The sequence below is a fragment of the Argopecten irradians genome, chromosome 5 (genome assembly GCF_041381155.1).
Source record: "Argopecten irradians isolate NY chromosome 5, Ai_NY, whole genome shotgun sequence".
Taxonomy (NCBI): Eukaryota; Metazoa; Mollusca; class Bivalvia; order Pectinida; family Pectinidae; genus Argopecten; species Argopecten irradians.
In genome coordinates this window covers 24902281-24915751 of record NC_091138.1, presented here as the reverse complement: position 1 = coordinate 24915751, position 13471 = coordinate 24902281, and the positions used below count along the sequence as shown (strand labels likewise).

Here is a 13471-nt window from a genome sequence, read left to right as displayed (position 1 = left end):
GAGCACGCGCTAATTGCTTTGGAGCACGAGACAAACGCGTAATCCTCTCATTCCTCTTATTACATCCGGGTTCTAAAATGTCTTCTGTCTTTAAGAATTACGAAGCATGAATATGGCGAGCGAGTGAGGGTATGTCGTTTACGGGGCACTACACACGTTACTCCATGGGAAATTCTCGTCGGTATTCTGGTTACTATCGATATGACGTTCTTTTTATGTCCCTGTGACGCAATATAAGATACGGTTCAATTGACGAAAGCAATCAATGCAGATGTTGATGGAATACTTCCGCACGCTCGATCAATAGTCTTGACAAATGAGACGGCCCTATCACAATGTGCCCCTATATACCAGGTTATGCTTTCCCTCTTCATTTGTGTATGGTTTTAGATAAGAATAGAAACAGTTTCATTTCCAAAGCAAAATTAATTTATCCCGATGTAATTGTATGGTATTTTGCTTCTTAATTCATAATAATTAAGACATAAAAATCCAGAGATTTGGACATAACGGACAAGTTCTGTGACTGTATTAAGTAATTTAGCGTCACATGTATTGCTATGAGTTTAACTATAAATGTATTTTATATTTTCTTCTAAGTTCAGTCTGAATATGAGACGCTTTATTTGACACATAACCTATTTGATGATGCGACAACATTACCAAACCATTTCTCCCAATGACCCCTTACAACCAATCCTCTCGCCAATCTTGTAACACTAGTTTGTCAATAGTGATTTGTGGTTTACAGGGCCGTCAACTTATTTTAACAAATTTCAGTACCAACCATATCTTCAATCTAATTACAAGCGTAACATCTGGAATGTCAATGTCGGTGTTAAAAGTGGCTGACCTGCCGGTGACCTGAAATATGTTACCAGTAATCCCTTGTTAGATAGATGACTTATCACTATAACAGATGCCACAGAGGTTAAATTATAGCCAGAAGCTTTAGATTTATATATGTGGTATAATTATTACAAGTTATAAACGGATATTTTTAGGAATGTTCTTTGCTTTTTAACAAATGATTAAAGCATAAGTAATGTTTTTTCTGTTTATATTTTTTGTTAGTTTTCAAAATACTTGAAATATCTACTGACAGCAATTACGTACGCATTTACACAAATTATTGCAGTAACGATTAGAGATAAATTGTTAGTTTTATAAGGCATGTAATGCTTCCTTTAATACATTTAAACATTGTCATTTTATTTAGGTCTTTTCTGACTCTCTGGAAACTCAACAAAAGTTAAATGATATTTAAATGATACGATTACGATACACTCATAACATGGTTACCAAGTAGAATACAAATTCCGTTCACAAAACAATACTCTTTGTTAAGAGCTAAGTACAACATTGCTGTATTAGCTACTCATGCTACTCAAATGAAATCTGCGTCAGTTATCAACAACACAGAAATGACTATGAACAATTTGTATTAAACAAAAGTAACGTTTTAAATTACTCACCAGATAAGAACAGTGAAGTTTCATAGAATCTGGTTTCTTACGAAAAATGTGATCATATATGAAGATTGAGAAAAATAAAACTTAGTAGGGTTCTAGGTGAAGAACTTATTTTACGTTCATTGTTGGTATAATGGCGAATAGCTACTACAAACCTGTGGTATAGCTCACTTCGGGCACATTATATCACGTTTAGGAATATAGTGTCTCACTGCTACTTAAAGCCTCAACTGGTTTTTTAGGTTACCTAAGGATCCACTTAGTTTATACGTATATATATGAGTTTAATACAGTAGCAATGTAATGGATCAACTAATCCACCGGAAACTTGACCTATACTAAACCAGTGTAAATGTATTAGAAGTAGTTTGGTTGTGATTGATTGGCTTAACGGCCCACTAACAGCAAGGTTATTTGCCATGTTTGTTGATTGAGGAATACCGGAGTACCAAGAAAGAAAAACACCGACCAGCAGACACTACCTAGCAACTGCTCTACATGAAATCTGAACTCTCGTCCCAGAGGTGGGGGACTTGTGGTAATATGTCTGAGTAGACTCACGTTGAATATAACAGTGACAAGAACAAATCTTGTCACGTTTACTTTGAACTAATGAATCTTTGTATAAACCTGTGAACTTTTAAAAACTCTACCAAAAGGGACGCACTTATCACATTAGGTCACCGCTTATTGCGTTAGTATTTGAAATTATAGTCTTCAGTATACACATTGACGATTTTTGTTTTCAAACAAAACAAATGGAATGAAAATTCACAATGAACGCCAATACTGATCTGGTAGACTTAACCACTGTGCAAGTTTGCAAGTGGAAAATGGATTCAAGTCTGTGCTGTGCCCATGGAGATTCCAAGCCGGGGAACATACGTCACCCAGCTAATGGGTGACGGTCGGGAGATCCAGCACCGATACTCTTGTGTTTAAATGTCAAAGAGCATAATAAAAAAACAAATTACATTTCTCACCACAGAAATAAACTGTTTAAGTCCAAATATCGTGTCGAAACGCATTTCTACATTGCGGAGAACAAGGAAGGGGGATAGACAGCAAACGGCAAGAGAGGAAACAATTACTGTATTAAGGGGACCAAGCGGACCATCAATAATACTTAAATTTGTAGGATTAACTTTCTGACATTTTAATCAAAAGCAAGAAATATTCTGTTGATTGGGTTACAATTAGAGCATTACTGATATATAAAACGAAGATGATTTTCTACTAAATACCATTTTAGCTTATGCTATTATACGGACTGTACTGATTGATTGACTATCTCGCTGGCATGTGATATACAGAGAAGAAATCAAACATCAATGCTACATGGTTACAAGCAAAGAACATTTTAAATGACAAAAAATATTGAAGGTAAATGATGTTATATAACGAAATAGACAACCGATTGCCTGCTTCGTGATATTTTATCAGGATCATACGTCTTCTCAGTAATTGCTATAGTTCAGTGATATCTAAATATTCACTGATTAATTTCAATATCCCATTACACGGATATTGTCAATTTTTTTCGTCCCCAGCGTGATCTACAAATGGTATTATAATTTACTGATTACTCATTACTTTTATACCTATATCCTGTGTTGTTCATCTTGTATTCAAAAATTGATATTGATCAAATACACATACCTTATGTAATCTACTAAAATTTTCACCAACGTTATTTATTTTGCATTATATTGTGCATCAAATACTACACTTATACTGAGTGTAAATAAAATACTGTCTTAAACAATGATGTATGCTTTGTTTTTTCTGTTTTGCATCATTGTGATTTTCTTAAACCTACCAGCCAGCAAGGCAAAAAAGCACACACAAGAAAATAAACACGATGTTTTGGTAAGGAATAAGAGTTTTTGGGGTTCAGTTTGATACTGATTTTGTATATTTTTCTACAAAAATAAGTTATTTCATTTCAACTGATCAAATCATGAAAAGCGTTTTCTTTTTATAGATTTTATATCAGACAATTACGGACATGAAATACTCCCATAGACTAATGATGAACAATATATGTCCCCTTGAATATCGATAAGCATGTGAGACCCCGTAAGATAATGACAATAGAGAACAGTGATACAGGTACACTATGAAGGTGATCGTTAGTTCGGTTAATATCCTCACATCATAGGGATCAATCTGACAGAACACCGGTCCAATACAAGGGATCAATCTGACAGAACACCGGTCCAATACAAGGGTTCAATCTGACAGAACACCGGTCCAATACAAGGGTTCAATCTGACAGAACACCGGTCCAATTTAAGGGATCAATCTGACAGAACACCGGTCCAATACAAGGGATCAATCTATCAACCTGACAGAACTCCGGTCCAATACAAGGGATCAATCTGACAGAACACCGGGCCAATGCAAGGGATCAATCTGACAGAACACCGGTCAATTTAAGGGATCAATATGACAGAACACCGGTCCAATATAAGGGATCAATCTGACAGAACACCGGTCCAATACAAGGGATCAATCTGACAGAACACCGGTCCAATACATGCGATCAATCTGACAGAACACCGGGCCAATGCAACGTGTTTGATGATTTGTTTAAATTGCACAATTCTGCCACCGTGCTTTTTGTAATCAGATTGTGTGTAATTAGCTAAAGCGGAATGATATTATGGACGAAGAAGAGCCATCACGTGGTTTCATAATCATTTTAGCTCACGTGAAATCAGAAACAGAACTATATTCCAACGCTTCATCGTCCATAACCTGCTAATCTTTGTTCAAAAAGTGTGGTGTTGATGGTTTCAATACGCCATCAGTCATGCACGATTTCAATCTGTTGATGATGTTATTTGACACTAAACGTATTTTATTTCATCAAAACATGAAACGTTTATCATTATTAATGATTTAAAATATAGAAATATTACATTACAGGGTATAAATTCACGAAATGACATCATGGTTGCCACTAGCTGTCATTGGTGTTTATATTTAGAAATAGATTGAATACATGAAGATTCTCTTTTTATTTTTCATTTAAGAAGTTGCTTTGGTGTGTTTTGTCGGGAAGTTTAAATAAGGTCTTTTTGTAGAGAAAGTTATCTTGGAATGGTTTCCTATTGGAGTTATTTGAGTGGTTTTGTGGTCAAGTTGATTTTAAGTCGTTTTGTTAAGTTGATTTGGGATAGTTTTATAACGAAGTTGGTGTAAAATGGTTTTGTATAATCTAATGATAAATTTTAGTTGTTTTCATACTATAGCCGACTTTCTTATTGGCAGATCCTTTATCTTCATATACTATGAAGAAAAAAATCCGAGAATGGCGCGAAAACCCGACGTAATCATGACGTCACAGTAGAGACGTAGAGACGTCGACGTTGGTTATTGATTTATGAAAAAATAATCCATTGGAAACTCAATGGAATCGTACTTTTGCACTTATATTTTGTTATCAAGTAGTCTGGAAAATTAATTATAACCATTGATGTTACTTTTTTTAACTTCATCGGGTTATGAAATAAATTTTGTTTGCAAACTGTGTTAATCCGCGTAAAATTTTGTTTGCAAACTTTTGTGAGAATCCGCTACGCGGATTTACACAATTTGCAAACAAAATTTCTTTCATAACCCGATGATGTTAAAAAATAGTGACATCAGTGCTTAAAAAATGTTACATTTAACTATGGACAACGTAGACAAATAATGCAGTAAATAAGACAATCATAGCGTTGTCATACTGGATTGTCATCGACTGTAAAGTCGCAAACAAGGAAAAATCACCAATGTTTTAGTTGACAAGCAGAAGTATCAAGGAGCGATACCCGAACGGACAGGGTTACTGCTATCAAGATGAATGTCATAACCATCCGGTCATCTCGGCATGCACTATACAAAACCAAGACGAAGTCAATTGAACAATTTTATCTAGGCATTGGTAGAGTTTGCTCGTGAATTAAGGAACATTTGTCTTGTTTATAATCAAATTTTCTGTTTGTTCTAAAATGTAGATAAAACATATCTTTGGTAGGCATACAACCAATGACTTTAACATACAAAACCTGGTTTTTTAAGTTGCACTAAAACTTTCGCTCTTTTTATCTTAATATCAATCACATTAGTATAAGTAGCAACGTGGTACATTTTGTACTTGTATTTAAAAGACATGTCTCCTTAATTAACACCTGTTCTCGTAGGTCTATAACTCTGGTTACGTATTAATGCTGGATCGGTTTTTGTTTTTGCGTTACACTGGTGTACATTTGATAATCGTATGGCCTCTAGTGTTTTGGTGGACATCTATTTCAAAATCGTCACTACCTCCGTCCATAGGTAGTACAAATTTACGCAACTTTTAACATTTTAAAATATAATTGGAACAAAGACATATTTTGTTTGTGTCGGATAGTTTTTCTAAATATAACTGTAATAGAAACATATTTTGTTTTTGTCAGGTAATGTCCTGAGAACTAAAGAGTTTTCATCCATAACTCCTTGCTTTAGGCGTTGTTTTTGACACAAAAATCAACAACAATAAGATTGCTATCTATTAAAATCTATGATACATTGATACCTTTGTTTCTATCCAAATATGAGATTTTCTATTTACGTACACAACGCTACAGCCAACTAAAGCATGGATTCTCCCATACCGGAAATGTGATACTGACCACACATTAATAAAGATGAAATAAGAGAAAAAAAATCAAACTCCCGGTCATTAGGGAGAAGACGTAGAGTGGTCGTATAGTGTATAAGGCACCAATTACTGCCGGGTCTTATAGAATACATTCATTAATGTTGCTTTTTGAGGACATTATATAATACATCAGCCGAAATTCAACCTCTGGGTCAGAACTATACACTGTAATCAACTACTGCTATTACGTACGCGGTGGTCTTGTATTGTGGGGTTATGAGTGAGGAGGGTACTAATGGTATAGGCTGTACACCAAGTATGTTAGAAAATGGTTTGTGTGAGTTAGTATGTCAGACGTCAAAAATACTGTATAAGTATTTCAGTAGAGCCAGCCTCACTATGTTTAAGGAGATGTTTCTTCGAGGTAGTGCTGTTTTATCAGATACAAGTCGTTATTTCATATTCGGTAGAGGTAACCAATATGTGTTTCAAAAGTTGTCATACATATTAGAATTGGTTGATTGGAATGACCGTCATATTAACATATATAGCCTTGCAGGTAGGGCGTTAGAATTGTACTAACTGTCCCTATTGCATGATCGTAAAAGGCGACTAAATTTAGGATCTTATCTTTTTTCTTCCTCCTAACTGACTCTGTGTTTCCTAATGCCTCCCTTGGCACCGCCTCACTTTTGGCCTTGCGTTCGCCACTGTGAGGAAGGCTCTGGGTTCTGTCCCCTGGCCGAGACACACCAAAGTCTATAAAAATAATAGTTTCTGATCCTGCTTACCGCTCAGCAAACAAGGAGTGGGACGACTGGTTCGCCCTTTGTCAGTATAATGTGAACGGCTGGGGTGTGTTGCTTGGTATCTTCGGCGGCATGCTTCCGTGATATAGCACTATAAAAGGGGTAACTGTTCCACTTTACAAGAAGACACAACACGAACATACCGCAGTCTCCCAAAACACGCACCTCGCACTTCACACACGCTACACACTGCATACATGGGAATCCGTTCTTACATGACCCTGGCTGTTAATTTGACGTTTAAATAATCAAACAAACAAACAAAATATCAACATCTAAGATCATTTAAGACCAGTCTCCCCTGCATGCTATTTTTAGTGTGTGCGGATGTCTGTATGGTTTGTGAGGTTGCGTAATTAACGTCCTATCATGTAAGGACGGCCTCCCATGTATACGGTGTGTGTATGAACTGCATATAAGATATATGTTTTGGGGAATTGCGGTATATTCATGTTATAGCTTCATGTATAGTGGAACTCATGCCCCTTTTAAAGTACTATATCACTGAAGCATGCCGCCGAAGATACCAAGCAACACACCCCATCTGCACACATTATACTGACAACAGGCGAACCAGTCGTCCCATTCCCTTAATGATGAGCGCTTAGCAGGAGCAAGCAAAAACTACCACTGTTATAGACTTTTGTTTGTCGTGGTCAGAGGACAGAACCAAGGACCAGCTTCACATAGCGAGCGCTCAGCAAAAGGCTAAATGTGAGGAGGAGTCAAGGGAGACGTAAGGAACAAGAAAATTAGTTAAAAGAAGAGAAAAATAATATCTCAAATTTAGTCGCCTTTAATGATCACGCAAAAGGAGCAGCAGATACAATTCTAACGCCCTCACTGCAAAGCAATGCTGCGATATCATCTGTGTCTCCTAATAATAGTGGATTACATTACCTTTTATATTATTATCTCACTAAAGCATACCGCTAAAAAAATACACCCTTCCAGTCCCAGTGCAATTATACAGACTTCCAACTTTTATTTTCCGTCGAACTATTGGCCATAGCCATCCTTTACACGAGCAGAAATTACTACTTTTATAGACTAAGTTTTGTCTTTGCCAGGTGGCAAAACGTACACCCTTCTTCCTCGCAGGGGCGAAAACATTGTACAAGGCCAAAAGTTAAGCAGTGTCAAGGATGAACATTTCGTTAGGAAAAGGAGAACAATATAAGGTCACAAATTTAGTCGCCTTTTTCATGCAACAGGGTGGTAAGTACAGACATTTTGTAGGCTAACATATTTCCAATATAGCTAACTGTATTACTCTTTATTAGTATGTACTGTATCATACTAACTAATTAACGATGTACGATGTTGTAAAACTATGATTACTGTAAAATACCACAATACCAATATAAAAGTCTGTATGACCGTACACTCTATTATTCTGTGTTGGGCAGCAAAATGCATTCTGTACTGTAACCCACTATAAACCAATGTAGATGGCTGTATGACCCTGTATTACTGTATTCTATACTGTAACATATTAACTATATAGGTGACGGTACTATAACACACTACCAATATAGATGACTGTACGGTTCTGTTTATCATTCACGCCCGAATGCCAGTTTTATTTGTTGTTCTTTGTAATGGCGGCTCTAACGACCACAGATGAAATCGTCTGCAGACAATTACTAGTTTTGATGTTGGTTCCATGATTAGTAAGACACTGTAAATACAAAACTACAATACACGGCAAGGTGAATTGTTGAGAGCCTCATCTTACTAACAAAAGTTTATTATTTCAACGAACGGTTGGTGTTATCATTCGGGTAGAAACGAGGTTATCTTGATCGTTGACAGGCTAGTCAGCAGCAGTATCCCGTTTTCCCGTCATTAACTAGCTGGCGTTCTAGATGTGATTATCTTACCTAGTCATCACGATCTCGAACCTATATATCCCCGGGTTTTCACCTGTCGCGTCTACGGATGCTGATCGTGCGGGTGGCGTGGCTGTCAGTGTTCACTAATCCAGTATACTGGATTTATCTACATATGTCAATACAGTTTGACGGCATCTGTCCGCCGCTCGTGATTATCAATATTTTTCATTTAAGAAAATCTACAAGGCTCTTTTCCACTTGAACAGAAACCGAATGTTTGTTTGTTCACCACTGCAAAAGAAAGAATGAAGTAAATGTGAAAGTGGATGCAGAATGCATTGTTTGATAATGTGATCACGACTGGGATGTTCCACCAAGCGGACCGCATGTCAATAACAGTACAAACGAATCCACAGTACGTTTTATTGTTGAATGTACCTTTTAATGGTCCTGTTTTGACCAGGCTTGATAAAGACTAGTGTATGACGATAGACAAATTCGTTCATCTACACGTGTGGGGACCATTTCTTGTGTTCGATGCACTTGTACTTAGCGTTAGTTAAAAAAAATCGCCGCATATTATAACATATTAGGTATGAAACCTCGACAGAAACACTTTTAAGAAGCACATACGTGTTTTGTTTTGAAATTGTTTTTGTTACATCGGCATTGTTTTTGACGAGGATTCTGTCACAACACTACTTGATGGATATGTCTTAGAGCAATACCTTATAATATTTTGTTTTATTTCCAGGATATTGCTGCACTAGGGCATGGACCGAACAGGAAGTGGGACAGATAGATGAACAAGTGATAATAAACCACCATGCGTCCCGCAGTGTATGCCAGTGTGGTGCGGAGCCGGAAGCAGAATGCCCGCCGTATACGCCTACGGGCGCCACAATTTTCTTTACGTCGAGTGATGTTGATGGTGTTTGTAGGTGGCGCCTTGTTCATTCCTGGATTAATACTTACAATTCTAGGTGTGGAAAATGAAGGCGGCACGGAAAAAGATACACCAGAAAAGAAAGTGTGAGTAGTTCTTGTTTTTTTCAATATAGTTTGTTTTTGGCGAGGATTTCGAAAGGCAATTTTGCGTGACTTCGGTCAGTTTCTTTTGTCATTCTGTCAAAATTTAAAAATATGGATTATATTTTGATACAATTCAATACACCACTATTCATTGTTCACTGTTACTAGCGTTTTTTTCATATAACCGCTAAAATGCAATTATCAAGTATTATGGTTATCCTGTATAGAATACTATTGGTATAAGCATTGTTAAATGAAAGGCATCAACAAAAGCACAAATATAGTCGTGCTTCTAACATTACTTCACTGGTCCTTAGAAAACAAGCTGAAATTATAAAAAGTTGACTATCCGAATAATATAGTAGGTTATCGATATGTTGCGTCTGTTTTATGTTCATTTATTGTTGAAGCAAAATATTGTCACATGGTTTTTTTCATATCTTAAACTCCTCTTAGAATGTCCGCACCATCGGCAATGTCATGACGTAATGCTTTGGTTGTACTCCGTAAAACAGTTGTTGTGCTGAGGACATTTACTAATTAACACATCCGATTTATTGGCTTGATTGCATACTCAATTATTGTTACGCTACAATTTAATATTTCTCCTTGTCCTTCCATGCTCCCCGCGAATATGACTGATTATCAATTAATTTCTGCAAACTAGGAATTGCAATTCCCCCTAGTATTACAATATGACAGAACATATATTTGCCAATTTTTATAAGAGATGGACATTGTGTTGATTCATTAGAGAATTAAGTTAGCGTAGTTGCACCGGAAGCACACATAGTAAAGGAACCAATCGATATATTCCGGATTATTAGGAATAAATATGACATTGTCTGGTTGCTCTAACCATAGAAAAAATATTCATTTTTATAATAACATTCGTGTCTTTGATTTATTTATATGTAATTTTAAACAAAATGTGAATAATAAAATATAAAACACGGTAAGTAAAATACTGTCACACAGTATTTTCTAAGTATTTATAATGACACTAAACAACTTTTGATACTTTTCTGTGACATATTCTGTTATTCCCAATCTACTAAACTGTAATTGCCATAATGATACGTTTGACGTTATATATTTTCTCCCAATTTTGAATGTCCGAGACAGATTTTAACTGGGCAGAGAGTACTACGTAAAACAGTAATTTGTACACTTTACATATTTTCTTGTAACATCCTCATCCTCATAACTTATCCCTTGCGGTAGAATGATGTCGTGTAAAATGCATTTTAACATTTTGTATTGGACTATATCATTAAATAATGGCATTTTTCAGGAAACCAGAACAAATTTATTGAAAATTGACAGACAATACGAACATGATAACGGACGGTATGCAGGCGTACTTAACTAATAGCGTTAGTCACGCATAGTCGGAAACGTAATTTATACAAAAAATAATGCAATACTCGTACGCAGCAGTATCAATCACACTTTCTGAGATTTTTTGGTTAAATTAAATTTAAAAAAAAAATGGTGTTATTTATCTTGGTTGTTTTTCAAGTATCTATCGTTGAGAATTTTCGATCAGTTTGAAACCATACTAAAGCCGATATATCATTAGGATTAGCTGACAGATAAGAACCTCAGAATATAAACAACAGAACACCGTAAACAACGTGATTACATCCCATAATGTTCATAGGAAGTTTTCTTTTGAATGCATCTGCAGTGTCTTGAACAGATAACGCATCTATCTAAAAAAGGAATCCGCCTGAAAGACCATTTGACTATGTATGTAACGATACATTTTGTTCTTATTTCTTATTTTAGTAAGCACTGCAAAGGACTCACTTTGCTACGAGTTGTTCATTTATACCTTGTAGGGTATTCTAAGCTATTAACCTATCGCACTCTGAAAATAGGAAAACCAAAACAAACCGAATACTCTACATCAGCTGTTGTGAAACGTTTTCACTAAAATCACAACAACAAATTCTTCTTACAAAGAAATACGACAACACGTCTTATTTCAGCATCATGAGCGACAGGAGGAAAATATAGTTACCAGAAGAAAAGAGATAAAAAATAATTTCGTAAATATAGTCGCTCTTTAGTTCATTCTATCATGTTATACGACTGTAACATGGCGATGCTACATGTCTTATTGCACTAAAAATTGTTGCACTCCTAATCCCCACCTCATCTCTATATCTAATATATGTAGTCATCTGACTATGAAATTCAAATTCTAGTGTGTTAGTATTTTACAAAACACTTTTAATGATGATAAAGCACAGCATTATCTACGTTTAGATCATTGTTTTTTGCATACTGAGTACTTTACGCTGCACACGTATAACAGTGACTTTTGACAGATGATTTCGGATTCCAAACAAACAACATACATATGTTGTTAGAATATGCTAATGGCGAGTTGGACGTGGATTGTGACGTTTGAAATTTATGGAACCAATGTCCTCTCAAGTCTGTAATTCAATTTAGCCTTGCATCCGTAGCACGTCCACTGACTCAACTAACATGTGTTCATATGTTTACAATATCATTCGCTTGTATCTATTAAAACATAAGAGAAAAACGCTTACAATCAAACACTTGCTCATCTGCTTGATCTATGGCACACAATAGTATTGTGGGTGCTATTGACGAAGCTCTTTTGAAGCAAAGGCCAACCTCCTTCTTCCACCTGCACTCCATTCTAATGATAAACGTACATTTACGACAACAACGGTCATAAGGCGTAACGAAGAGGATGTGCTTTATGGAACAAGACTTATCTTCTTGTGTCATATAACACATTCAAAGCGCACATACAAGATCTATGTATGATATAAAGGGCAGTGTATCCCCAGAGATATGTAAACATTCTGATAATATCACCGACATAAACTTCATCTTACTTGTATAATGGTATGTAGCACCATGTGACAACACAAGTGTGACGTCTGTGGGATTTTAAACTGAAATATTCATGACGAGATACGCGTGCTTAATTCGCCCAGTAGTATAAGGAAATAATGTCTACGAAGGTAGTATGTAAATATGTTCCATTTATGGCAAGAGACCGTGTCATTTCGTCTTGGTCTGTTAAACAAAAAAAAATATTCTTATTAAGGTCAGAATTGTAACATACTAAGGTTAATATAGATTAAAACAAAATGACCAAAATGTCATTTCCTTTTTCTTTTCACTATATAATAAAATGTATAGTTAGAAACAGGTTTTGGCATGAATGTAAATGCGTCTGTCACAAACTAGTCCATGCAAATTACATATAAGCGTACATGTAGTAGCCAACTTTGTTTTGTCATTTCTCTTAATAATATTGACATATCACCTTATTTGAATTGAGTTAAAACCTTTACTTCATTTTTATAATTGTAATATAGTGTGACTAAGGCATCTGAAATATTATCATAATTAGCAACATTTACTTAGATGATATCTAATATGTTTTGAAAAATAAAACCCAATGTTTCTGATGTACACTACGTAAAATAAAATGTTATAAAATGCACATGTACTGAAATGAAGAAGAAATAGAAATAACAAAAAATGTGAAAAAATTAATACTTTGGCCAATTGTTTATGTGTGAATAAAACACATCGTAAGGAGTAGTTTACATTATCTGGATGACTTTTAATTTGGTTCATAATCATGGTGAAAACCATAAAGGGCTTCTTACCAACAATCATAATGTCCTGAGACCT

The 13471-nt window shown here is 35.6% G+C and overlaps 1 protein-coding gene across 3 annotated transcripts in view; it reads left to right on the top strand.

Annotated features, from left to right (window-relative positions):
• The window catches only part of LOC138323327 (uncharacterized), a 60927-nt gene that overhangs the window by 31178 nt on the left and 16278 nt on the right, over positions 1-13471 (top strand). Inside the window, exons 1-2 of one of the 3 annotated variants that reach the window (XM_069267864.1) lie at positions 8931-9164; positions 9504-9781. In XM_069267864.1, the coding sequence (XP_069123965.1) occupies positions 9576-9781 (206 nt within the window). In that variant the 5' untranslated portion in view covers positions 8931-9164; positions 9504-9575. The other 2 variants (XM_069267865.1, XM_069267863.1) reach the window with 2 other exon arrangements.